The sequence below is a fragment of the Equus quagga genome, chromosome 2, assembly GCF_021613505.1.
Source record: "Equus quagga isolate Etosha38 chromosome 2, UCLA_HA_Equagga_1.0, whole genome shotgun sequence".
Classification (NCBI taxonomy): domain Eukaryota; kingdom Metazoa; phylum Chordata; class Mammalia; order Perissodactyla; family Equidae; genus Equus; species Equus quagga.
The window spans coordinates 87,553,987-87,581,749 of NC_060268.1; the positions used below are offsets into that span (position 1 = coordinate 87,553,987).

The 27,763-nt window shown below is 49.5% G+C and overlaps 1 protein-coding gene across 2 annotated transcripts in view; it reads right to left on the minus strand.

Annotated features, from left to right (window-relative positions):
• SLCO3A1 (solute carrier organic anion transporter family member 3A1) overlaps positions 1-27,763 on the minus strand; it is a 288,798-nt gene that overhangs the window by 57,915 nt on the left and 203,120 nt on the right. For both annotated transcript variants that reach the window (XM_046650659.1, XM_046650651.1), the window contains exons 3-4: positions 11,270-11,368; positions 1,991-2,254 (exon numbers count right to left, since the gene is read on the minus strand). In XM_046650659.1, coding sequence (XP_046506615.1) covers positions 1,991-2,254; positions 11,270-11,368 — 363 coding nt within the window. The remainder of the gene's footprint in view (positions 1-1,990; positions 2,255-11,269; positions 11,369-27,763) is intronic.

Below are 27,763 nucleotides of genomic sequence, written 5' to 3' on the forward strand. Positions count from 1 at the left end.
AGCTGCCTTGGTCACCTCTGTGTCCCTGGAGCCTAGCAGGGTCTCGGGAAACGCTGACTGAACTGAACGAATGAGTGAACGAGCGACTAAATCATAACCCAAGAATTCTGAAGCCGAGACATCCCTCATGACTCAGCTCTGCCTCCAATCCAAGAGGTGGGCTCTGCCTGCCTGCCCGCTGTGTTTCCATAACCTTCCGTGCTGTCTGGCTCTGTAGTTCTTGGCACCTTAGACCGGCTTTGCTGGCTTATGGTCTGCCCCTCCACTGGATGGTGAGTTCTTTGATGGCACAGTTCTATCTTTTTTCTCTCTGTATCCCCAGAGATGAGAGATGACAGATGACTGGTGCAGCAATCAGAGCCATGGGAAGGCAGGGCCATCATCCTGGGATGAGGAAAGACCTGGTAAGGCTGCCACTACCTGGGTCCAGGGTGTCCCTCGCCAGGCTCACTCTCAGGCCAGCCCCCTTCATTTCTGTGGATCTGGTGACTGGGCTGCCTATGTATGTGGCTGGCTGTGAGCAGCAGGCATCACCCTCTGGCTACCTGGGGGCTCCTAAAGTGGCCTGTTTGGTGGCCTCTTTTATTAAGCACACACTCCTGGGGGGCCAAGCCAAGGCAACCTCAGAGGACACAAATGGGGTGGCCTTCTTGTCTACTGACGCATTCTGGAACTTACAGGGATGAATTCTAAAGATCTTCTATGGACAGTTTCAAATTATGAATTTGGTAGAAACTATCACAGAACGTGGGGTCAGACATGACATTAGGTTATTAAATTAGTCTCTTCTGGGAATTAGCACGAGTTCTTTCGATTCCTCACCGACTAACAGGTGCTATTAACAGACAGTCTTCCACGAGCCGTGCTTTAATTCTCATGGCCACGCCGTCACTTAGGAATGGTGTTACAATTTTACACTGGTGGAAATGAAGCGTGGAGAAATTAATGATCGCAGAGCTGGTGAAGAGCAGAACGGGGATCTGAGCTCACGCAGCCCGCCCGAGGTTCCCTCCGTGGTCCTCAAGCATCTCCACAGAAAGTGCACCTCGTTATACAAAGCTCATTAGGGGGACTTCCACCAAATGTCTAAATCGGGCACCTGGAGGACTGCAGCTGTGCCTGTGAGGGCCGGCCTGGCTGTGCGCCCAGTTCCTGCAGAGAGGTGACTGTCCACCTTTCTCCCACCCCGGTTTGCTCCTGCTCACTTCTAAAATCCAGCAGGTTCCGCAGGGGGCACGAGGAAGGGGTTTTGTGAATTAAGGCCAGGACAGACACTGAGCAGCTTTTCAGGCTCTGCTGTCATTTCTCTCGCCTTTCAGAGACTGTGCCAAATGTGGAAACAACCCAGGGGGCTTCTCATTCTCATTCCGCATCATTGTTTGTGTCTTACCACATTGTCGAAAAGAAGCATTTTTTTTTCTTTTAAAAATGACTGCGAGACCCTTGCTGCATTCTAAAGTGTGACTTTGTTATGAAGACTGAGTTAATATTTCTTTCCAGATGAATGCATCTCTCGTCTCTCATGGAGGGGATGGAAGGACAGAGAGAATCTAAAGAAATACACTTCGGATGTGGCTTTTTAAGAATGCCTGGATCAGGCACAGGGATGCAACTTCAAACAGCCTTCACTGCCGCGATGTGCTCGCAAACGGCCTGAAAGAGCCCAAAAGAGCTCCAGGAAACGTCTAGCCTCCTCCTTCCCCCTCTCACTTTCTTCCTTCTACAGACATTTACGTTTATTATACGTCAGGTGCTGGTCAGTCACTGGAGAGTCTGCAGGAGAGATTGGTCTGTGTCCCTTCACTAAATAGTAACTATTGGTCCTTTCCATCTCAGGGATAAGTTAAGCATCATATTGGCGGAAGCAAATCGTGTATAACAGATAGGATTCTGCCTCAAGGCCCCGTACACCCAGTCCCGAGTGCCCCCCTTTCCCTGACCCGCCTCGATCACCCCATGACTCTGGCCCCTGCGGACCAGGTGCCTTCACCTCTCAGTTGTTGGAAGCAGGAGGCGCTGCTGTCCGGCTCCAGGGGGTGCCTCAGGACCCCGTTGCTGGGCTTGGGCCTCTCATACTCTCTTTCGGGGAGCATGGCCTGCTCGCTCTCCATGGCAGGGTCTGAGTGCGGGGGCAGAGACTGTGGAAACCCGAACATCAAGAGGGAAGAGAAGAAGAGTAAGGCACCGCAGAGCAGGAAGCCACCCCACCAGGCTCCGATCCAGCGGGGGTCGTCCGGAGTGATGTCCAGGTTACCTGCAATGGGAAAGAGCACAGTTACTGGAGGGGACATGGTGGGGCCGGGACTTAGCTGGGGTTTTGAGTCAGTTGCACAGACAGGCCGAAGGCTCTGGAAACAGCTGGGGGTGGGGAGGAATGGATGCCCAGCTAAGCAGCTTATCGTTCCACATGGGCGCTTCTGTTTCCCCCAAGGCTGAAGGCTGATCGCTCTCCCTCCTTCATTTGCTTGTCTGCTCTGTACTTGTATGAGTCTAAACAAAAACAGCGAGAAGCCAGACACCCTCAGAATTTAGGCTGGAACTGACTGGCTTGGCAGAGGCCCCAAGGTGTGCTAACAAAACACAAGGCAACAGAAACGTTTATTGTTCAAGTGTCTACATTTACCAGGTAAATTCACTCACACCCCCACAAAAGAGCAGCTAACCTGAGATCCCATTCAACGCTCCACCCCCTGTCTTAAATCGGGTTCACAGATCATAAGGGGTGGCACAGAATGGAAGTCAAGAGCCAGGAGACCTGGCTTGAAATCCTGCCCACTCCTCGCTGTGCGACCTCACGCCAGCGATCTGCACTCTCTGTGCCTCGCCTGGCTGACCTACACCACACCGATACTGATGACAGTACTTACCTTATGGCAGTTGAAAGATGGAATGAGCCACATCCCAGGTAAGGTGCTCAGGATACTGCCCGGCCTGTGCTCGAGCATTACTCGACGTTTGCTTAATATTTATGGCTAGGGTCCTGCTTCCAAGCTGCTAGTGGATAGGTTAATTCAAACCTTTGTGGTGGCCTGCAGTTTGGGGCCAGCCCTCTAGTAAAAAGCTTTGTAGCCAACTTACATGCTTAAAGGCAGTATGCACGTGGTTTGGCTGTCTTGTACTGTTATTTCTTTGATTTGCAGCTGAAGCCATAAAGATATAACTACAGCTTGCCCCTGGGTTGATTTTTTTTTTCCCCTTTCTCTACAACTGCCTTTCACAGCAGCGCTCCCAGAGGAGCTGGTTGGAAATGTCTCTTTGAGGGTAATCCCATGCCCAGGGAGCATCGAATGAAATTGTTGGAAACCTGGGCCACAGCCTATGAGCTAAGAAGTAACAGGGCCACAGGCCTGGACCAGATGGATGGACAGGCTTGGGAGGAGAAATGACCACAGGCACCAGACGACCGCTACACCATCTGTAAAATGCTCTCCCTGAAGACTCTTCAGCTAACACTAACGAAAACGCCAGCCATCATTTACTGAGGGTTACTCAGCACCAGGCATTATGCTGAGTGCGTTCTTAACGGTTCCAATCACAGCTGCCCACAATCCTACAAGATAGAGTCTTGTATTATCCCTATCTTAGATAGATAGAGACATCAAGGCTTAGAAAGGTTAGGCACCCTGCCAAAGTTCACAGAGTGGAAGATTGGAACACAGGCATTCAGACGCCAAGGGCCATGCTCTTTACTGTCTACTACACTGCCCACCCCCTTTCTTTTTTTTTTGAGGAAGACTAGCCCTGAGCTAACTGCTGCCAATCCTCCTCTTTTTGCTGAGGAAGACTGGCCCTGAGCTAACATCCATGCCCATCTTCCTCTGCTTTATATGTGGGACACCTACCACAGCATGGCGTGCCAAGCGGTGCTATGTCCGCACCCGGGATCCGAACCGGCAAACGCCGGGTCGCCAAAGCAAAACGTGCGCACTTAACCACTGTGACACCAGGCCGGCCCCTGCACTGCCCCCTCTTGATTGTCTGGACTTTGTTTTGGGCTCCCTGGAGGCCCTGTAGCAGATGATTAATTCCTACACTTCGTGCAATGGGCCTAAGACCATCGACTCTTCTGGTAAATGGCAAGTTGGCCTTTGGAACATGAGTGACCTTTGTTCAGGAGACCTTCATAGCAAACTAGCAGCAATAACCAGGGCACTGCAAGGGACCAGGTGCCTTTTTGTAACTGCACGCCAGAAAGGAGAGAGTGTAAGTATGATGCGCTTGGAGCTGAATCCCAGCTCTGCTACTAACTAGATGTGATACTGGGCAAGTTACTTACCCTCTCTGAGCCTTCGTTTCATTATTTGCGAAATAAAGATGACATCCACCTAGCATGCTTGCAAGGATGAGAGGCAATGAGCAAGAATACCCTGATACATAGTAGGCTCTTCATATATGGTAGTTCTTATTATTTTTACTTTTAGGTATGTATTTACATGAATGGCAATTTTAAGATACAGATCTTTTAGAAGAGCATGACACGGGAAAACACAAGGTGATCTTGAAGCATCTTTATGCAAACAAGAGAAGAGCTAAGGAAGTAAGATTGCCTGGGGTAGCGAAACAAGAATGTTTTCACCAGTCACTGACTGTGTTTCTTCACCTGCTGCCAAGCGATGAATGAAAACAAAAGACTTAGGTAAAGGGAGCTACAGTATTTCCCTCCATTGTCTATGGGCTCCACAAGGGGGAAGTGAAAGCTGGCAGATGTGAGGCAGCAGAGAGAGAGAAACCCTGGCAGTTGTTTGGAGAAACAAAATTAGTAGCATGTAGTCATATTTTAGGTAGGAAGTTAGTGACTCTCCTCTGTGGGAGAAAACATCCCAGGGAGAGAGGCTGTGGTGGGGGAGGCGGATGTTTGTGTGAACGTGTCGTTTCGCTCCCTGTAGGCATGTGCACGCATGCGGAAAGCCAACATTTGCTCAGGATTTGTAAGATGGGGAAGAGCAAGTGATGTCAGACCAAGGCACGCCTGCCACTCAGGCCAGAGAGCGTCTGTAGGAAGACGTGTAGAAGGCAGGACTTTGTGGATCTAGGAAAATCACAGCTGGCCATTTGGGAAAGTACTGATTTTTTTTCCCTCCATTTCAATTATCCAGAGCACCGTGGCAGGGAGAGAAATAACACGCTGAGAAGAAAGCACTCAGCCTTGGGGCACGCTGCCCGCAGGAAGGGGCCGGCGTAGTGAGCAGAGTTCCAGTCTGATTTTGGTGGTTCCCGGGAAGACGACTGATGCATGAAGCCAGTTTGGGAAACATCGTTTCTGAGGCATTTCCTTTCTTTACCCACCTCCACAATAAGAGTATTTTTATGACGCGTTTTGGCTAGTCAGGGTGAAAATCTCCTTCCACAGGCCTGGCAGCTGTCACTGCTTAGGGGATACTGTCCTGGAATCACTGAGGCTGAGGGAGAGTTCCTTCTGTGTCAGCTGGCAAAGGAGGGTGTGGTAGACATCACTGATGTCTGCCTTCGGATCTCCTCTTCTGAGAACAAGGAGGATTACTCCTCCCTAAGTGTGAAGTTAGGTATGGCCACAGGCCACAGAGTTTTGCCAATGAAATGTCACCAGGGGAACAGGTGTCACTTCTGGGTGTGGAGGTATGTATGAGCTGGTGTGTGGCTTGGCCGTGCTCTTCTTCCCTGCCTGATCATGGAAGCATCTGGAATCCTCTTGAGATGGTACCTGAGAGGCTACAGTGAGCAAACTGTTCTGCTGACCTGTGTCAGATATACTGCACGAGGAAGAAATAAACCTTTAGTATTATTCTAAGTCACAGAGATTTGGGGGATGTTTGTTACCACAGCAGAACCCAGCCTACCCAGACTAGCACAAAAGGCTTAGGAAATAAAAATGCATGCTCTTTAACAACAGTGGTCCTGGGCAGGCTTAGAAAAACAAAAGTGTTATTTTAGGTACAGGCGGGGGCAAGGCATGAAAACCCCTTTACTTCTCTTTCAATCTGGTTCTACTTAGTATCTTGATCTTAAAAAATTACTGCAGTTTAAGCCTTTTGGCGAAGGCTGCTGTCAGTAAGATGCCCAGAGCAAAACTAAAAAGCACTAATCTCTCACTGACTTGAATATATCAAATTGCCAATGACACCAGCACCATGGATGAAGAAAGACGTTGAAAAAAGCAAGTGGGAACAGTATCTCAAGCTTTGGGAACTGCCTGAGCAAAGGCGTGACATCCTCAAGGGACCCTTGAGTCAACTAGTGAAACTCCCTCCAGGCACCTGTCTATCCCTTGGTCATTCCAGCCACTGCGAAAAGATGCTAGAACAGGAGCCGAAGTGGAGCAAGGACAGCTACCCGCTGGGTCGTCAGGATGGAAATGTCTGCCTGCCATGAGGCTGCCCGATTCGGGTCTGCCTTTGTATAGGTGTCTACAGGCTTAGAAGGACTTCTGCTTTACAAGATTCATTTTTCTAACCCTTCTATGTCTTGGAACAGTGTTTTTGTGGTTTTGTTGGCTAAGCTGAGCAAGCTTTTGGCAATTGTTTGCTCCCTCTGCTGAAGGTCACGTAAGCACATGAGGTTGAGATTTCCACCCATTTCCCAACCACTACCATTATAGGTTGAAAACAAAAATCACGGGGAGCAGGGTCAAACCAGTTTAAAACTAACCAACCAAGCCATGCGGATACCCGAGACTGTGGGAAGGGCAGATCAAACTGGGGACACTTACTTCTTACTCCAGGGCCACGCTACTGATGTGTAAGTGATTCTAAGCCTCTCTGGGTAGTTTTATTTTTTTCTTCAGTCCATGTACCTATTTGGCTAACCTATTTTGCAAAACTTTTGCCATGGGACTCAAGAATTCCAAGAGTATCAAGTTACAGACCTAATTAGAACTTGGAGACAGGGAGGGGCTGAGGGTCGAGGGCAGTAGGGAACCTTCAGGATCCCAGCCCTTGGGCTCATTAGTCCAGCATGAAGGAATCTGGCGACAGCCGCCAGCCCCAGCGTGGCAGAGAAGGAGGCTCACAGCTTGTCGACCTTTTTCGTGAAGCAAACAGATGGATATATTTTATTCCAGCTGCAAACACTATGCGGCCGTACAGGGCTGGCTGGCGCACGTCTTAGGATGGATGTGCTGGTGAAGTCAGGTCATCTCAGCGAGACCTTTGTCCAAGGAAAGGGGCTGTCTTCTGGCTAAATTCCTAGGGAGGTTTCAGGGAAGCAAGCCGCTCAGGTTGGGGTCAGACAAGCCTGGGGTTTGGATCCTACTAGCTGTGGAAATGAGTTAACCTTGAGAGTCCCTCATTACAGCTAACATCACTGTGCCCATCCCATACACCAGGCACGGGGCTAAGTGCTTTGTGTGATTAATTCATGTGATCCACGCACAGACCCACAAGGAGAATGTCCCCAGGATCACACAGCTCGTGAGAGGTGTGGCTTGGATTCACATGGAGGTCTGATGTCAGTGCCGAACTCAGAACTCACAATCCTGCATGAGGACGCCTCGTTTGTTAAATGGGGTGAATAGGACCCACCCTCCCATGGGAACCTTCTGAGGTTCAAATGAGGCCATCTATGTACAGCTTCAATAAGTGGTCAGTTCATGGTTCTGTCGTTATCCATCCCCTTCTTCCGATACAGCCACAATGTTAAGGTTGGTCAGTTCAATGCTTCGGGGTGGAACCTGCTGGCAACTCCTTCTTTTTTCTAGATCCTATTCTCGACTGGCATCCGTGTTACAAAGATATTCTAAAAAAGAAGTTCTGGGGGCACCATCGTTCCTTCCCCTGGCTGTCACAGGAGGCATCTACTCTGCATGAGAAGAGGGACAAAGGGAGCCACAGAGGGATCAAGCACAGATGCAAGGCACAGCCACAGGATCCCCGTGTCTAAGTGCAGCGGGGGAGCACTCCCGGGAGCGGCCCCGAGGTCTCTCTGCCCCATAGCTGGCCCATCCCTAAAAGCAGCTGCCTCCCATGCACCCCCAGCTTCACCCACTCCCAGACTGCAAAAGGCTGCCTCACTGGTCTCTCCTTTTTACCTTGTTTCCTTGGCTGCCACCAGGTTGCATGAGCAAAAGCACGTTCTCTCCTCCATCTGCTCTGTCACAAGGGCCCTCCATGGACCTGCCACCCCACAATTCCAGGCCACTGCTCTTCACAGTTCCCCATCCAACTCTCAACGGGGATTTCAGAAACATGTGGCTGTGTGCATGGCCCCTGTGTATTCGTGCTTAAGGACACACCCCCATAGGCTGGACACACAGGGGCTGTGTCTGAGTTGGTGAGGAAAAGACAGGGGAGCGTCATCTCTAAAGAACTGAGAAGGCCCTTCCTCAAAATACAGCCCAAATTCACTCACAGAGAGAATGACAAGTTTCAGTCACAAGATCAGAAAAATAAAAATTGCTGGGAACTAGAATTCTGTGGCTGGCTCCCTAATAGAATAAATTATATTTTTCTGCCCTCTACTGGTCAAGAGCAGCACCGGCCTTCCCAGGGCCTTCAGAAAAGACACAAACAAAGATGGTGACTCACAATGCATCCTTCCATTCCTTAGAGACACAGGAGACCGGAAGTGAGCTATTAACCTGTTAGTCGGGGGAAGGCTGTCGTCAGCAAGATGCCCAGAAGGAACAGAAACGCACCCATCTGCCTTCTGTAAGGGGAGGCTGCAAGCTGCCAGTGAGTCTAGAACCATGGATGACGTGACTTCCCTCTGGGCCTTGAAGGATGAGGAAAGATGTTGAACAGAATGGGGTGGGGACAGCACGCCAGGCTGAAGGAACAGCTGGAGCAATACTTAGGGGACTGTGAGTGCACCAGCTAAGCCCCCTCTGGCCACTTGTCTACCCCTTGGTCATTCCAGGCACTAAGAAAAGATGCTATTTCATCCCCAGGTGGGAGCTTGGTGAGGGGAATCTTGAAGCAGAAATATCCACATGCACGCTTGCTCAGGAGACCTGGGTCTTATACACAGATACACCGCTTGGATTGGGCACATCCTTGTGCCTCTCTAGGCCTCAGTTTCCTCATTTGTCAAATGAAAGAGTTGGAAGAGAATGATATGTGAGGTTCATTCTGGCTCAGAGACTCTGGTAATCCACAGGCCTTGATTCAAGGGGGTCCCTGCTGACAGGCTGAGGGCAAAAAATATGCTGCCCAGCCACCTAGCTTCTCCTTCCAGGTAGCCTTCCCATGGCACTGGGAGTGCACCCCTCCCCAACCACCTTTTGCTATTCCTGTCTTGCGCTGCCTTCAGTGAACGCAGCAGAAGCTGGCTTTTTTGTCCATATGAGCAAGATGGCAGCTGACTCGCATCACATGTCATTTCTCTGAGGCCACCCCTCATCCCACTCATTACAGAGAGGGTTCAAAGGCGACCACTCCTGCACCCAGCAGCAATGAGTCCCCTCCCGAACAGACCCAGTGCTTCAAAAGAATAAATAAAAAAGGCTGCGTGTGCTTGATTTTTCTTTTTTCCCCACTTGAAAATCTGTAACATCGTTAGCTACAAGTAAATATATCAGTGGGATTAATGGAGTGAACCAAAAAGTGACTTGATTGGATTTAAAACTGCATTATTTCTTTGGGGTGAATTAGCAAATTTAGCACTGTCGAGAGATGATGGATGGAGGACCCGGGGACTGAGAGTTCTTATCGATCCTGAGAACAGATCAGCAGAAGGACGAGAAGCCGGAATGGCTTCCCGCACTCTGTTTTCACAGAGAAAGGAAATATGGCTTCTCTGCTCACTAGACTGCACAGGAATACAGGCTTCTCTTTTGGGCAGGCGGTCGAGTTGTGACCACATATGGTGGGCAGGGTCTAGGATGGTCTCCAATGATCCCCACCCCCTGGTATTCATGTCCTTGTGTAATGATCCCTTCACCTGAGTGTAGACCAGAACAACTGGCTTGCTTCTAACACACAGAATGCAGCAGACACAATGCAATGTCACTTCTGAGATTAGGTCATAAAAAGACCATGGCTTCTGTCTCAGGTGCTCTCTCACGCATGCTCCCTTGGGTTGTTTGCTCCAGGGAGCCATGGGGAGGTAGCCCTGTGGAGACGCCCATGGGAGGGAGCCTGAAAGTGGATCTTGCAAGGCCCAACAGCCATGGGAGTGAGCTTGGGAGTGGATCCTCCTCCAGGTGACCTTTGAGATGACAGAGGACCAGGTAGACACCTTGGTTGCAGCCTCTTGAGAGACCCTGAGCCAGAACCACCCGGCTAAGCAGCTCTTGGATTCTAGATGCACAGAAACAAACTGGGACATAGTAACTGTCTTGTTTTAAGTCACTAAATTTAGGGTAATTTATTACACAGCAATAGCAAACTAATATACTACATGACTTGCCATGGACACTGAAATGTGAGTAGAAACAACGTGTGTGTCATTTCTGAGCAGAAGCTTCAAGAGCCAGTGCGAAACTTGCCAAAGTCTGGTTTCCTGCCTTGGCAACTGTGCAGGCTGGGGTCAGACCAAACTTCTGTGAGCCTGGGTCCCGGAGTGACCACAATAAGCCAAGTCTCACCCTCCCCAATACCACCAACCTACACTGGATATTCAGTGTGAGCAGGAAATAAACTTTGGTTGCATAAACCACTTAGATTTGAGAATTGTTTGTTACCACTGCATAACCTAGCTCATCTTGACTAGCACTCTGGTCAGTCAAAGTGTGCTACGGGATTGGGGAGCCCAGAGCAATCAAGAAAGGCATTTGCTCTTCCTGCTAGGAACACAAGAAGTGTTGCTTGAAACGGTTCTGAGGTATGCTATGCTTCCTTATAGAGGCCACCACAACCGTGTCCTATAGAAAGAATTTTCAAATACTCTGTCTCATTGACCCCATTCGTATACTTGCACTTTCAGAACACATGCTCCAACTTTTGATTAGAAAGTAGGGTCCTCATATAAGTTAACTGGCCAACATTCAGTGAGAATGTGTACATGCCAGGCATTGCCACCAGTATCCTCTCATTTACTTCTCACGACAGCCCTGTGAGGCAGGTGCAATGATCATCACTCTTAAGATGAGGAAAATGCAGCTTTGAGGAATAAAATCAACTATAGGAAGTTATTTCAGCCTCTAGGTAGACATTGGCAGAACACAGACTTGAGTCCAGGCCCTCTGGACCAACCCTCACGCTCTTTCCTTCTATCTCAGGTGGGCCACTGGCCACAGAGGTGGACGCATTAAGGGGGCCGCTTAGTAGGAAGGTTTTGGAACCCATAGGCTGAAGGCTCCTTTACAAGGAAGGAAACGCTTGGGGATGGTGGTAAGAAATTGAGATATATTCCTTACTTGTGTCAATGAAGACAGCATCCACATAGATTTTGGTACAGAAAGAGCCCAGGATAAATCCACAGGCTGGTCCAAATACCAGCATCGTGAACAGGATTCCTGAAAGGAGATGAAACAAAGATTAGATTTTAAAAAAAGGCAATTGAATGAGCAAAATAGTCAAAAATCAAGGAAATTATTTTACATTGATCAGAGGAGAAATCTGATTATACAAATGACATGACAGGAATTAGTCTAAAAAATCCCAGAGGAGGGAAACCCAGTATTTCTAATTTTGGAAGCTCTTGAAGCGCTATTATGCAGGAATTCTATAGTTTTGGTAGATTGCTTTGAAATATTTGTGGGCCCCAAGTACCCACAAATCATAACATATTAAAATACATTCACATCCATCATTTAGTATTTTTTCTGCCATAAACATTTTGGAAAGGATTTTTGTAATTTCGCTTTTACGTTTATCTGTCTTTACGTAATTCATTTAATTTATGGTTGGCGAAGATTTCTCAGCACCCCTTGTGCAAACTCAGGAGTTCTTGGGAAGTGAGAAAAGTCGAAGCCACAAATTATTTTCAAATGTAATGAAATGTTTACGGGCATTAAATTTCCCAAATAAGAAAGCCGACATAATGGTATGCTTGGAGAACATTTGATTAGATGTCGTATTAATTTCAATTCTGCAGTGTCCCCTCGTCACTCAATTCTGCAGTGTCCCTTGCTATCTGCGGTCGCTGTAATAGCTGTTCAGGACTCCAGCTTTTCCGCAGGACTTGAGAAGATGGTACTAGGCACGTGCTTATGGAGCTGACAGATATAGTACCTGGAATTCTGCACAAAACTTTTGGATCATTCTGGGAAAAGTACTGAGGCCACATGAAAACCCACAGGCTGTATCTATTCAATTAAATTTCAATTTGGCAAATGTCTCCAGAGCACTGACAGTTCCCAAGGCCCTGGGAATAAACACATAGGTAAAAAAGGAGCCCTTCCCTCAAGAAGCTGGCTGCCTTGAGGGGACAATCAACAATATGTGGTCAATCCAACCCAAATAGGCAGCCAGAGGGTGGTTGCTAACAGGTCCACGTGGGCACAGGAAGGACGAGGGAGGAGATGAATTTGACCAGAGGAAATCTGGGTGCAGTGGAGGGTAATTTTGGTCTGTTCGCAGGGGTAGACTAACTCGCTGGAATTCTCTCGGAGATGTCATCATGGAACCACTCAAATATTCATCCAATTAACACTTACTGAGCTCCTTCCCTGTGCCAAGCAGTATTCTCAGGGATGGGGATTCAGCATTGAACCAAACAGTCAAAAACCCCAGCCTTCCTGGAGCTCAGACTTGGAGGGGGGAAGAAACACAATTTCAGAAACTGTAGTCAGGAGCTCAATTGGTTTCTAAATTCCCAGCAAAGGAAGCCATGACTTCCCGATTTACAGACAGGAAGCGGAACCTCAAAGCAGTTGCTGGAAGACAGCTTGTAAGGAATGCTGTTTGATGAAGAAAGGAATGAAAAGAGGATGATTTATCTCGTAGAAATGGGGCTGAATCCACTCTCAGAGAAATCCTACTCAGTGATTTGGAACAATCTAGAAATTCAGGTGTCTCAAAACTGCCTCTCCCACAGCCACCCAGAGACGCCTGGTCTCACAGTTATTCCGGTCTATAGGAATCTGGGGAGAAGCAACACCCACCTTATTAGTACATTGGCTCTGGATTGTCACAACTTAGATTAAGATGACCAAACAGAGAAAGTTGGGGGTATTATCGGAAAAGTCTAGAATATGAGGCTCTTTCAGGTATGGGCTAGAATTAGGGAGGGTGACCTTAGTGGGGTAGGGTCAGGGAGCAGAGCTAATCTTGGCCGCATTCCCTGGGTGGAGGAAAGTGAAGCACGAAGTGATGCTGAGAAAGACATGGGGACCGGGGCATGGAGAGGGGGCGTCCAAGGCAAGGGCAGCACCCAAGGGAGACTGAAGATTTCTGCTCCAGGGCAAAAAAAAATTGTGAAGCCAGCCACATCCTCCCTTCCAGGCTGCGGTAAGCCATGGTCAGTCACTGGCCCTCTAAAGATGGCTCAGCAAGCAAACCAAGTACTCAGGCTGTCCCTAAAGAACGGGACACAGGAGGGGCTGGCTCAGTGGTGCAGTGGTTAAGTTTTCACGTTCCACTTCTCAGTGGTCCAGGGTTCACGGGTTTGGATCCCGGGTGTGGACATGGCACCACTTGGCAAAAGCCATGCTGTGGTAGGCATCCTACGTGTAAAGTAGAGGAAGATGGGCATGGAAGTTAGCCCAGGGCCAGTCTTCCTCAGCAAAAAGAGGAGGATTGGCAGTAGTTAGCTCAGGGTTAATCTTCCTCAAAAAAAAAAAAAAAAAAAAAGGGGACGCAGGAGACAGGAACCCAATTCTCTTGGCAAGGGTGCTGCAAACACCCTTGTGACTCACCTTCAATATTCCCAGCAGGTGCTCTGAGCCCCAGCAGCATCCCCACTACGCATGATAAAATGCCTTCTTTCATGCAAATTAAATAAAACCCCCATCAACGTAATAATCACTGATTCATCCCCTACTGATTGAACAAGGAGAACTATCATTAATACTTAACAAGTCCAAGGACCAAGCTTTCAGTATCATTGGAAGGAAACAACCAATGAACTGAAGCGGCTGTGTCGAGATTGTTCCGTCCCCTCTCCTCCACTTGGGGGCAGTGGAGTAGAGTGTGTGGACTGGCCAGACATCAGGGGACAGCTGAGACCCCAGGTCCTGGGCCTCCTGCCCTGGTGCAAATTGTGACACAGAGGAAGGGCATCCCACAAGCTCAGTTGCCCACCAGAGCCCTGCAGGGCCCAGAAGGGCCAGCCCTCCCTTTAAGCAGCTCAGACAGGCAGAGGCGTACCACAGAGATGTCATGCACCAAGGTGGCCTGTCCATCCAGCCAAGAGCACCTCCCACTCCAGTTCCTCTAGCAAACCCTCGGATTGCGGCGCTCCATTTTAACAGGATGGAGTTCTCCTCCAATGCCAAAGAAGCCCGAGAGGACCCAATTCCAAAAACCAGTGACAGATGTGAGACACACGTATTTTTGCATGAAGGGCATTTCCCTCTCCCCCAGCTGGAATTTCTGGGGCCATATTCTAAGTGGCTCCTTTATCCTCTGAGAGATGTCTAGTAAATCCCCAGCAGCAATGGGTTCTCGAACAGTCCAGTAGTGGGGATGTGGGAGCAGCCTTTATCACTTAGAAATACCTAAGGAAAACAGCTCAAATCAAGCAGCATCGGAGAGCATGGCCCTGGTCTTCAGGGAAAGCTGTTCCCTGAGAGGAGCCTATGAGACTGGCTGTGATCTTACAGAAAGGGACTTCTGAATTTGCTTCCTTGCTGTCCCTTCAATTCATCCTACTAGGCTGTCATTTTGTTCTTGTTTAGCGAAACCACCCCAAATGTTCTACCTAAACAGGCGAGAAAAAGATTGTCCGGCTCTAAAATCCAGAATCCCTGTGTTGAACAGCGAGCTTCTCCGGGGAGGAGAGAATGTTCCTCAGCAGTCCAGTGCTGCCCCCTGCTGTCTGCCAGATTCATGTACACTTGAGAGGAGGGGGTGACGTGGAGGAGGAGAGCCAAGACTCAGGCCATCAGAGACGCCTGTGAGGCACCTTCGGTTCTGCTACCTTGAGCCCCACGCTTTGCATGCATTATCTCCTGTGATCCTTTCAAGGGCCCCGACAGGGGAATCTACTGTGCCCACTTCACAGCAGAAGAAACAGTATCTCTAAGAAGTTTAGCCCCTCACTCCCAGCACACAGCTAGAAAGCAGCACAGCCAGGGTCTGAAGTGGGGTTTCTTCCACCCGTTAAGGGAAAAACCATATCGGAGGCAGCTCAGGAGACAGCGTGGGCCACCTGGGTTCAAATCCCACCTCCACGAAGCTTGGGCAAGGTATAGTTTACCTCTGTGTGCCTCGGTTTTCTCATCTGTAAAATGGGAATGATATCGGACCTCTTTCACAGGGCTGTGGAGAGGATTTATGACTTCTTATTTGGGAAGCTCTTAGAACAGTGTTTGGCACACAGAAAGAGCCATGGAAGTGTGAAATAGCTGAGGCCCGTGTCTCTTCTACTACAAGAAGGTCAGCACACACAGGTTCCCAGTCCTCCTCGCTCCAAAGAACACTTCCCCTCCCACACCTCATCGCCTAAAGCCACAACAGGGGAGAGGGGCTGGAGCCGGGGGAGGCCCAGCCTGGGACAGGGTTCTTACTGGGAAGCAGCTGGGACCCCGAGCCTCAGCAGGGCCCAGACGGACTAACCATTTGGAGTCCACCCCTGCCCTGACTGCCTGCTCACCAAGCACATTCTGATGCTAAAATAACACAGCTTCCTAGGGATGTGAAGACTGGAAAAGGTGGCAGGGCCATTCAAGAGGGAATGGGACAAGCCCTGTGCTGACCTCACTCTGGCATCCTGGTCTGAACACAGGCTTTCTGTACATTAGATTAGTGTAAATCTGCAGTTCCCAAACTGTGTGCCGAGGCACCTTGGGGTACCCCAGTGAACTCATAAAACGTTTTAAGTTTTTGAGGGAAACACAGACATCTCTGACATCAGTTAGATGTTACTCATGAAACTACTCATTCAAGGGAGCTTGATGGTTTCAACATCGGATCGAGCTACATTCCTCTTAACTCCATCGTTATCTTTGTGAGCTGAGTTTTCAGTAGTTCCTGTGATAAAAAGCAAACACTGGGTGGAAATGGATGTGGAAAGGGAAAAGAGGGTGGTGGAGTCCATTCTGGTTCCAAGGTTTGAGAACCGCGCGGTCTCCAGCGGGGGCACACATGCCATTAGTAAGTGATCATGCTTATTTACAAAGAAAAGAAAAATATTTTTTTCTTTCAATTTACATGTATTATTTTTTCAAACATTTATTAAGTGGTTTGAACCTAACTGCTTGATAAACAGAACTGCTGGGTATCTTTCAGACTCAGGGCTCTGTGAAAAATATATTGGAGATGCTAAGGGCACGATGACCCAAGACAGTCTGGGGCCCTCTGCTGTAAACTTGAGGCCCACGCTATACAGTCTGCAGAGTTAGCACCAGGCATCTCCAGATGATGCAGAAGAAGAGACGAACTAGACAAGAACTCTGCCCTCGAGAAGCCTGCTGTCTTACTGGAGAGACTTTCAATCATTCTTAGTCGCTGAAAACACACGATGGGCACCTACTGGGTACCAGGCCCTGTGTCAGGAGCCTGGATAGAGCCATGAACAAACAGAAAAAATTCCCCCTTTCCTATGGAGTTTGTCTTCTGGAAGATGAAAGGCCATAAACCAACAAACTAACCCACCATACGATGTCAGGGGCGGTGCCAAAGAGGAGAGGGCATGATGGTGGGGGCTAGAGAAAGACCCCCCAGTGCACTGAGTCCTGTGCATAATACACACAGCACTGTGTTAGACGTGCTATCAACCTGGGGCAAGGGGACTCGCAGGTTAGGGGTTCCACTGTGGGAGGCAGAGTAATGGCCCCCAAAGATGCCCACGTCCTAATATTGGAAGCTGTTACTGTTACCTTAAAGGACGAAAGAGAATTAAGGCTACGAATGGAATTGAGCTGGCTAATCAGCTGGCTTTACAATAAAGAGATTGTACTGATTATCCTGTGCACCCAGTGCAATCATTTGGGTCCTTTAAATGTGGAAGGAGGAGGTGTCAGAATCAGAGAAGGAGATGAGAGGACAGAACCACAGAGAAGGCATCAAGAGAAAGACTTGACTAGTCACTGCTGGCTCTGAAGATGGAGGGTGGGGCCATGAGCCCAAGCATGTGGGCAGCCTCTATAAGCTGGAAAAGGCAAGAAAAGGGATTCTCCCCTCCAGAAAGAATCTTCCAGAAGGAGGGCAGACCTCCAACACCTTGATTTTAGCTCAGTGAGACCCATTATGGACTTCTGACCTCTAGAACTGTACGATAAGAAATGTGTCATTTTAAGCCCCTAAGCTTGTGGTAATTTATTACAGCTCCAATAGGAAACTAAAACAATTGTCAAAAGCACATTTGAGGAAATTCTCAGATCTTATAACTACAAATATACCTGTGAATCTCTGAGAACAGGATGTTGCATGAAGCTGTTTGTTAATTATTTGGCCACGCGACATTGTTTGTGGGTCATTTTTCAGACCTGGTGTTGACTGGGGCACAGTTCCAGAGATGCCAGAGGACACTTCAAGCCTGATGGGGCAGAGGTGGTGCCTTATTCTTCTGTCTGTTCCTAGTTTGGCCGAGTGTGATGATCAGTAAGTTCTTGAACTGTTGAAAGGATGTGTAAGGGAGCACACCAGTTATAGCAGTGATGCAAAAGAGGGAGTGAGCGACTCTCCTTGGCTGTGGCCTGTCCGAGCTCAGCCGGTGGGGAGGAGCAGAGATGGGACTCAGGCCCCAACCTGCTATTTCCCTGGACGGTGTTCTCTGCAGGGGTCTCTCTCAGTGCTGGGGACCCCCCATCCGTCTGCCTCCTCCTAGATGCAGTGCTCAAGGGGACTGACAAGACAGCCTACAGAAAGGGTCAGGCCAGACGCACAGAACCAGAAGAATTTGGAAAACCCAAATGGAGCCTTCTATTTGGAATTTACTGGCCCAGGAAGAATTAGTCAACTTTACTATTATTATTAATAAATGATAATTATTAAAAGTACTAAGAAACATTTTTTGCGTGTTTGTGGAATGTGACGTGCTGATTCTAAATTGCGTATAGAAATGCTGAGGGCCAAGACCAGCCTAGACACCTTTCTTACAAAAAGAATTGTCAACACTTTCCAACTGGAGATCAAGCCTTCTTTTAAAGCTATAATGATGAAGACAGTGTGTTTCTGGCACAAGCAACAACAAACTAGTAAGGGAAACAGAAAAGAAAGCCCCAGAAACAGACCCATACTTATGTGGACACCCAATTTATGACAAAGTGTGCATACACAGCAGTGGGGGAAGGATGATGACCTTTTCCATAAATGGTGCTGGGACAACTTGAAATTACAGGGGGCAAAAAAAAAAAGCCAGCCTCCCCACACATGGAAAAATCAATTCCAGGGAGGTAAGAGACTTGTGTGAAAAGCAAAACAATAAAGCTTCTGGAATACGACAGACAAAATACTGTCAGGATGTTGGGGATAGGGAAAGTCTCTTAAACAAAATAAAGAAAGCACTAGCCATTACAAGAAAAGCTTGATAACTTAGTCTACATTAAAATTAAGAAGGTCATTCATCAGATGCATCAAACGAGCCCACTGAGAAGTGAAAATGTGGGCAAATATATGGGTAACACACATCCTTACAAAGACACACACAAGAATCAGAGGGCTCATATCCAGACTACTTAAAAACTACTATAAGTCAATGAGAAAATGACAAACACATTGGAAAAGAGACAGAAACCTTCACAGGTACTTCGCAGAAGAGGAAATTCAAACCTCATTAGAACTGAGGGACATGCAAATTACAACCCCAATGAAACATCATTACATTTTCAGCTGACTAGAGTTTGACAATACCGAGTGTCGGCAAGGATGTGGGGTATCTGGGACTCTGTACGCTGCTGGTAGAAGTATAAATCACACAAACACTTTGGCATAACTCTGGCAGTGTCTACAAAACTGAAGATAAACTAACTCCGATGATCTACAATTCTAACTCCCAGGTAAATAGCCCACAGAAAGTCTGACGTACTTGGAGGCACATCCAAGAATGCTCATCCTAACACTGTGACATCCCCAAACTGGAAACAACCCAAAGGCCCACCATCAGAAGAACAGACAAACAAACTGTGACATCTCCATTCTCTGGAATTACTACACAGCAAAGAAAACAAATCATCCAAAACATGGATGAATCTTAAAGATATATGACCAAGCAAAGAACACAGACAGGCAAGAATACATCCTGGTGCGATTACATACATCCTGGTGTGATTCCACTTGTACAGAACTCAAATCAGCAAAATTAAACTATTTAGTGATAAATAACGAGGTAGTCAAACTTCAACGAAAAACTTTAAGGAAAAAAAAATGAATTGTACAGAAGTCAGGACTGTGGTTACCGCTGCTGGGGAAGGCTGGTGGGGAATTACCATCAAGAAGAGGCAGGGCGGGGAGTCGGTGCTGGTTTTGTGTTTGGTCTGTTTACAGGCTATCTGGATATTTGTTTCAGGGCAATTTTTCAAGCTGTAATATGTTTTCTGCGCAAAAACATGATTGTTACATTTTTCCCATATATATGCAAGTGTGATATAAGTACCTATATACACACAGCTGTTGGCTGTTTGCTGAGTGCCTGCTGCATGATGCCAGGAACTGGACTACGTGACTTGTACCTGTCATCTCACGACTCCTCCTAACAAAGCAGTGAGCTGGGTGCTGTGATCCCAGTTCTACCAAGAAGAAACTGAGGCTCACAGAGGTTAAGCAACTTGCCCCACGGCCTGTGGCTTCTAGGCGGCAGCTTGACCCCTGTACCCTCTGCAGAGCTGGGCACCCAGTTAGGCCAAGCACAAATAAGCAAAGTTAAAGAACCAAACCAAACCAAACCCCAAACCCTGCTATTCACAGGCAGCTGCCTCCTTCCTACACCTTACGCTGTGATGAGGGAGCCACTCATGGGGATGGATGGCTACCTGGAAACTGAAGCCCGCTGCAGAGGGCAGTGTGGGTGGTGATGAGGGGCTCCCAGAGCCAGCTGGGTGTGTATCCTGGGTGTGCACTTCGTCCATGCTGGCTTCCACTGATGCTTCACAGCTTTGCTAGGGCCTAGAAGAGCCAGGGAAGGGAAAGACGCATGGGCCCCTGCTCCTCTCCGTCGGCCCTGAGCCTTCTCAGCTGGGCTCACCACTCCCTCGGCGACAAGCAGGAGAGCCCATCCATGGGCTAGCCACAGCAGCGCCCATGTACCGTGTGAAGGAGAAGACGCTGACATTTCCCTCTGAGCCTTTACTCTTCTCTTTGGAGCATGCCATGGGGCCTGGCTTCCATGCCAGCAGCCCACAGGGCCGGGACAGGGGGGTGGAGGCTGTCCCTGAGGAGCTGCGGGCATCTGCCAGCTGGAGGTAAAGCTCTTTGTGTTGCTGAAAGCAAAGCCAAACGAGCCATCCAGAAACCCAGGGGCTTCCAGCAGCGCCTCTGCTCACTCTGTAATTAGACAAACCCATTAGGATTTCCGAGGGTCACTGCATGGAACAGGATAGCATGACACCTGCCTCAAGGGTGGGTCAGGACATGACAGAAAGGGCAGGGTCAGGCTCCGCTGCCACCTGTGTGTCTGCGAGCCCTGGATAGATGCTCCTGTGCCTCAGTTGCCACCTCTGTAAAATGGGCCAACAATAACCCCGACCTTTCTAGGGTCTTTGAGGATCAAATGGGCGAGAGCACAAAACAGGCCTCAGAGAGCTTCCGGGACAGAGATGTTCTCGAAAAACATCAGCTGTTAGTTATTCTTCTCGCCGGTGCTTCTCGGAGCAGAATTTTGTTTTCTGCTTTATGAGCTTTACTTTTGATTACTTGGGTAAGAGATGAGTATTTTAGAGAATGTGGAAAATAGGGAATCATATACAGAAATATCATTGTTCTCATGTTTCCTTTTTGGCGTCACTGTATTTGTATTGCATTTCTTCCTGTGTGTTTCTGCATTAGTGGGACCAGATAGGGTAAGCTAAAAACAAAACCCATTTTCCTCACTTTAAAAGAAACACTGAAGAACGATCTGAGAATAAACTAAGGATGGAGAGGCGCCGCGACACAACAGTCAAGAACACAGACCCAGGAGCTGGCCAGCGTTTGCACTCACTAGCTGTGTGACCCTGGGAAGGTTATTTACCTTCTCTGGGCCTCCATGCTCTCACCTGAGAGTGGAGATAATAACAGTTCCTACCCCGAAAGGTCATCTCAAGGTTTAAGTGATTGACGCATGCCAAGGGCCTCCCACAGTGCCTGGCATACAGTAAGTGCTTAATCAATTTTAGCTATTATTGTTACAAGGAAGATGGCACAAATCGCCATCTCTCACTACCTAGAGAGAAACACTGATGTTCATTTAGATATCCCCTTCCAGTCTGTCTCTATATATAAGATTAATTTTTTAGAGTAATTTAAAAAAACCACCGAACACAGCTCTCCTAATAGAAAGCCTGGAAACAAATGATAAGATTTTCTAAAGAATATATATTTAAAGAATAGAATTATCTATTGCCGTACAATTTGTGGGGCTGGGGAGGGAATTTCAAGGCCCAGGCACTTCTCGGCTGCTGTGGGGAGAGCGGGAGCTAAGATCCTCTGGAACCAGACTGCCCATCGCCCACGGCCCAGCTCCCGATACCTTCCCGGCCGTGGGGACGGAGGGCCCCCGAGGACACTGTGATGCCACGTGATAGCCCTGACTTCTTTGCAGGGACTGAGCACAGAGCCAGGCAGGTGAAGGGCGGAGCTGAGGGTTCTGTGATTGACAAAACGTAAGATCACTTCAGGGGAAGTCTGTGGCTTTCTCGGGAGGGATTCTGAGATGTGCTTGATACAACTTCAAGAAAACAAGACTGTTCTCTCCAGTAGCAGCTCGCTGGGCTGGCACATGTGGATGAGTGCTGTGGCCTCTTTTCAAAGGAAAGTGGTCTAATTCATCTTTTGTTTTTGTCCGATTATAAAAGCAATGCCTTCAGAAAGAGGGACAGACTACTATTATCTTACTAGCCTGAGACAGTCACTTTCTTCAAGTTTTTACCCCTCCTGATGTATCTGAGGTCAAACAAAAATTCCCATGACCCCTTGATAAGGTATCACGTTATCTTTCTGTAGATGAGAAAATGCTCAGAGAAGTTAGTCAATTGCCCCAAGGACACACAGCTTGTACATAGTGGAGGTGGACTTGAACCCAGGCCTCCAGGATCCCCTGGGTTCTTAGAGAAAGAGACGGTGATCATGGTGCAGTGGTGAAGCCTTTGGAATGAGTCAGACCTAGGCTGAGATCCTGGTTATGCTTCTCAATTTCTGGCTGACTTATTCCTCAACTCCAAGTCCGGGACTAAGATCTACTTTGCAGAACTGTGAGAAAAAGATGCAATGCAGGCAAAGCTTCTGGTGCCTAGAACGCAGCAGATGCTTTCTAGAATTCTCTTTGTGTCTCAGGATGATGTGTCCAGGAAGGGAAGCCTACATAGCTGGTCTCCCCCAGGCACGTGTGTCTTTAGCTGGACTCAGAACCCTGGGCAGTCCCCTGAAGCGGGCAGTGAGGAGAAAGCTCAGGTCGGTGGCGGCTCTTCCCCACTAGAGGGCAGCGCCGGCCTAGAAAAGAGAGAGTCCAGGCTTCTTAACTTCCTGGTCCTCCACTTCCTCGCTGCCCACGAAACCCTCACCGGAGATTGCTGTTTTCATCCCCCACTTGCCTTCCGTGCCCTCAATTTATCCAAATGTACTCTTCCGTCCTGCAACCTGCCTGCTGAAATTTCTACCCTAAGAAGGAACATGCAGGCATCGCACGTGCATGAATAAAACATGATCCGTAAACAGCAGGAAGCCTGCAAACACGCGATGCTTATTTCTCCGGTGCCCACGGCCAACAGCCTGACGGCGTTATGTAACTGACCTTTCTTCTCTCTGTGGGGGAGGCGGAAGGGGAGAGAGGACGAGGAGGTGACCGTTCCCTGAACACAGATGATGTGCCAGACACTGCACGAAATGTGCATAACAGAGTTATCCCCATTGGAAAGTTTATAAACAAAACACTGATGTTGCTAAGGCTGCGTGGCGTGTGCCAGAGCCACAGCCCACGTGCCCCTAACCACAGCATCATAGCTGTCACCTGTTAGGTCAGCTACATCACTGGGCCTCAAAGTTGGCTGCACACTGAAATGTCCTGGAAAACAAAAAATTACTAACGCTTAGGTCCCACCCCCCGGGATCTGATGTGGCTGGTGTGGGATGCAGCTTGGGTCCTGTGATTTTTCCCAAGCTCTCCAGGTGCAGCCATGTTGAGAACCTCTGGGCTCTGCCCTTGCTGACCTGAACCAAGGACCCACTTGTTACCCAAAATGCATCTGGGCACACGGGAAAAGGGAAGGATGTGAACGCTACTGATGTCAGCCCTGCAAAGTGGGAGTGTGGTGTGGCCAGACCAAGGTCACTGAGCATGGTGGCAGGCCCTGAATCTCTCTTGTGCAGCCGGCTAAAGCAGCTCTGTATGCCACCACAACTTTGAACTCGACTACAGAACCCTGCCCAGCATACCTGGCATGGCCCCTGATGCTCTCCGGTGTCCGGGCCTTCCTCACGCTGGTCCTCAACCAAGTTTCTCCTCTCCTCCAGGCCCTGAGCAGTGCACCAAAGTTCTATCCTCCACTCAAAGCCTGCCTTAAGTATCACCTCCTCCAAGGGGCCTTCCTAGATTTTTCTCTCCTTCCTTCTCCTTCCCTCTTCTGCCACAGCACCTAGCCTCAGACTTTTCCTATAGTTCTGCTTACATCTGCCCGGAGGCAAAAATAAAGTTCGATATATTAAGCATGCCATAATAATTGCAGGCCAAGGGAAGGCAGAGACCTAGTTTTAAAAAAATCCTATTTTGCACAGGGGAGATGCAGCCCTTTGCCTGGCAGAGGGATCCTGTGTTTGTCGTTTGTACTGTGAACTGATTACTGCCCCGGCCCGGGAGAGGCAGGAGGCCCTAGCACCATGGAGAAGGTGCATCTAACGAAGGTTGTTCTAAAAGGCTCAGCTTCTTTGGGATGCTCGCGTTTGGTCATTTGATCAAAGCTACAGTTGTCACTAGTCTTGGTTTCTCAACCTAGCTGACAGAAGCTTTTTTTCTTCTTCTCCTGCTCGGCAGGGCCTTACCAGGGTGAGGGCATATGTCCCACACCTGGATGCGATGCCCACAGGGAGGAACCCACTGTCAGCATGGGCCAGGCCGAGGCTCCCTGGTCAGTGCCCCCATGGGACACATGTATCAGGGCTGGGGCTACCGTCTCATTTTTCTGTAGCTTTCTTTGTACCTGGCCGGTACCAAGGAGCAGGGCAAGAGCTGGCTGACTCTTCAAAGCAAGTGAGAACAGGCCTGCCCTCCTCCCATCCTCCGTTACAGCCTGGGGAAACCCTGGGTCCAAGAGTGATGAGACTGCACCAGCTGACGAAATGAGAAAACGTGGCTGACAGGTGAGGGCTAGGAAGCTGTGAACCATACAGGCAGGCAACCCACCAAATAGCAACAGCTTGCACCATCCTGAAGGGCCGACATCCTGTTTGCACCCTGAGTAGCATCTTTCCAGAAGCTCTCCTTGGAGAACCTCTGAGATGAGAGGATGGCGAGTCTCACGGCTTCCTGTTGTTCTGACCCTCAGCCTCCAGCAGGGGGCAGTGGAGAGATGGCGGGGCCTGGAGTCCAGAGGTTGGGCTGCAGTGGCAGCCGCAGGAGGCCACGCTCAAGGCACTCAACCACTCAGCCTGGGCAGCTATGGCTGTAAAACGGGGCAGTGACCTACCCTGCTTCCCTCCTGTCACAGGCTGAACTGTGTCCCCTCAAATCCATTTGTTGAAGCCCTAACCCCCCAGTACATCAGAATGTGACTATATTTAAAGAATCGATTAAGTCAAAATGAGGCCATTAGGATGGGCCCTAATCTGATAGGACTGGTGTCCTTATAAGAAGAGACACAAGGAGGGCACGAGCACAGAGAAAATACCTGTGAGGACACAGGGAGAAGGCAGCCACCTGCAAGCCAAGGAGAGAGGTCTGGGGAGAAACCAACCCTGCTGACACCTTGATCTTGAACTTCCAGCCTACAGAAGAGAAATAAATGTCCATTGTTCAAGCCACTGAGGCTCTGTTTTTTTGTTGTGGCAGCCTGAGCAAACAACACGCCTCCCAGGACTGTGTGAGGGTTACATGTGACAAGGCATGAAAAGAGCATCTGGAAGTCAGAGTGCCACTCAAATGGTATGGGACCTTAGACACATAAGGTGAATCGATAAACATTAATCACGCCATCCCAGGACTCCCAGAAGTCAGGATGGAATCAACACACAGCACCCTGTGCGGGCATTACTCTGGTTAGGACCAGCAGGATGTGAAACAAGTGGGGAGCTCCGCCTGTGGGACCCCTGTCTTATTCTTTGCCTCTGACCTCCTCACTGTGCCCAGCATGGGTAGATTCTCAAATACACTGCCGAGTCTTGTATGCAAGGCAAGTGGTTTTCACCCAGGGTGGGAGCTGAACGGGGTGTAAGAACCACAGACAATCGGATGAAAAGAAGACCCCATCCACAGCCTCGGGCCTGAGTCGGGTTTTGAAGTAGGACTATTATTAGTGACGAGGATGTGGGTGCGGTGGTGATGGTGGCACTGACCTCTAGCCAGCTGAGGGCTGGGTACCCGCACTTTCTAGGCACCGTCTCATTTAATCCTCCCTAGAACCCTATCAGCAGATACACTCCCATTTTACACATCAGGAAACTGAGGCACAGAGAGATTAAAGCAACCTGCCCAGTGACACATGTACAGTAAGTGGGAAGTGCAAATAAGAACAAGGACAGAGGATTTCAGAAAAGCAGTGAGGGTGGGCACAGGGCACTCCAGGAGAGAGCAGAGGCAAAGGCAGGGAGGTGAGAGAGCCCCACTGGGAGGCAGACAGTAGGAGGAGACCCTTGCAAACAAGCAAAGGGTCTGGAGTGCTGTCGCGGAGCTTCTGAGGGTCTGTGGCTCCCTGTCGTGGGGAGCGCCAGCAGCTCTTGGATGTGGTGTCTTGCTAACACTGTGTGTCAGGAAGATTAAACCTGGAGGCAGGACGGGGGCAGGCAGTGGAGGGAAAAGGAGCAGGCAGCAGGGAGGCCAGCCGGATTCAGAGGGCAGGTGTGGGGTGGGGACGTGGACTGGGGTTAACCAAACTCCACTGAAGTCCCCACCATGGCACTCTGACCACCCGAGAGTGAGCAGACGCACGTCCCTGTGCCTCCCCCAGGGGGCGCTGCATCTTGGAGCCCTGCATCAGAAGTGGGGCCCGGCCCAGGGGACTTCGAGGACCTGGGCGTACCCTGGGCCCTCACTGGCTGCTTCTCAAGAGGAGTTACTTGCTGAAGAGGTCCTGTCTCTCTCCTCATCTCACAGGCACCCCCACAGCTTCAAAGGACCTTAGAACCATAAGGAATTTCCTCAGGGGCCTCAGGAGACTCACGGAGGGAGTGCTGCTGTGGTCACCGGGGCTCAGAAAGCCACAGTGATGGGCCCAGGCCTCAGGGATACAGCGGGACCCCGCGTCAGAGGTCAGGGCTCCCCTGACCGCAGACGGAGCTCCCAGAGGCCCATTCTCAGTTCTTGGTGCGTATTTCTTATTCACCAAAGTACTCAGGTGTTCACCCAAGGTGACCTCATTTTGTTTCCATTGCTCAGAACTGACAACCCACTGCCACTTCCATCTGGCCATACTGATGCCATCGCTAAGAGCAACAACAGAGTGACTCTCCATTAAGTACCTCTCATGTGTCAGGTGCTTTAGACACGGTACATAATTTAATCCTCATGACAACCCAGAGACAAGGGTGTCTTCACCTCCAGTTTACAAATGAAGAAACTGAGGCACAGAGAACTTGGGCTACCAGCCTACGGCCACACGACTGGATAGAAGCCAAGGTTCTGTGGGCCCCCAGTCCTGCACTTCCTCCCACCCACCATTTGGCAGGAGGAAATGGCAGCAGAAGGGTTGTGGGCCCTGGAAGTCCTTCTAACAAGTTCTAGAGGAGACGGTGTCGGTGTCTGCAGGGTGCAGAAAGCCTGCTCTGAGCCTTGGCCCGCCTGTCACTCGGAAGCCTAGTGGCCTGAGGGAGACTCAGGCATACATGCACACACACACACGGGGCACTACACAACTCCTTCAGCGTCGGGGACCCGGGGCCCTGGTTTATGCATCCTCCACTCAACAGGTGTGCTGTCCTCCATCAGTGGAAATGGGAGGCGAATGCTAAGACATTTTGTCTTGTCGCCAGAGGGAGCCAGACACCTTCTCATGATAGGGGACTGCTGCTTCAGGAGTGTGGCTGGAGGTCCGCAGTTCAAGGTAGGAGGGCCAACCTCCTGCTCCTCTGCCGGCGGCTTCCTCGCCTTCTATGGTAGCAAATGGCAGATCTGTGATCCTTAGTGAAGGTCCTCACACTGTGTCTGTCAAGAAAATGACCATTTCCAAAATGCCTGGGAAGGGGAAGGGAGGCCTTCAAGATCAAAACAGGTTACCCCAACCATGGCGCCTTGACCTCCCCACCCAGCTGAGTCCGTCCTTGACTATATTAATCCACCTAAAACTGGTGGAGTAATACTCCCACCCTGCTTGAAACCATCAGGGGCTTCCTACTTTATAACATAAAGTCCAAACTCTGGGCTGGCACTGTCATGAGTAGGGGCAGGGCTGTGATGCCAGGCTGCACCAACACACCTGGTGCCAGGTGGACCGGCCTCTGAGAGCAAGCCGGGGACCACAAGATGGGGG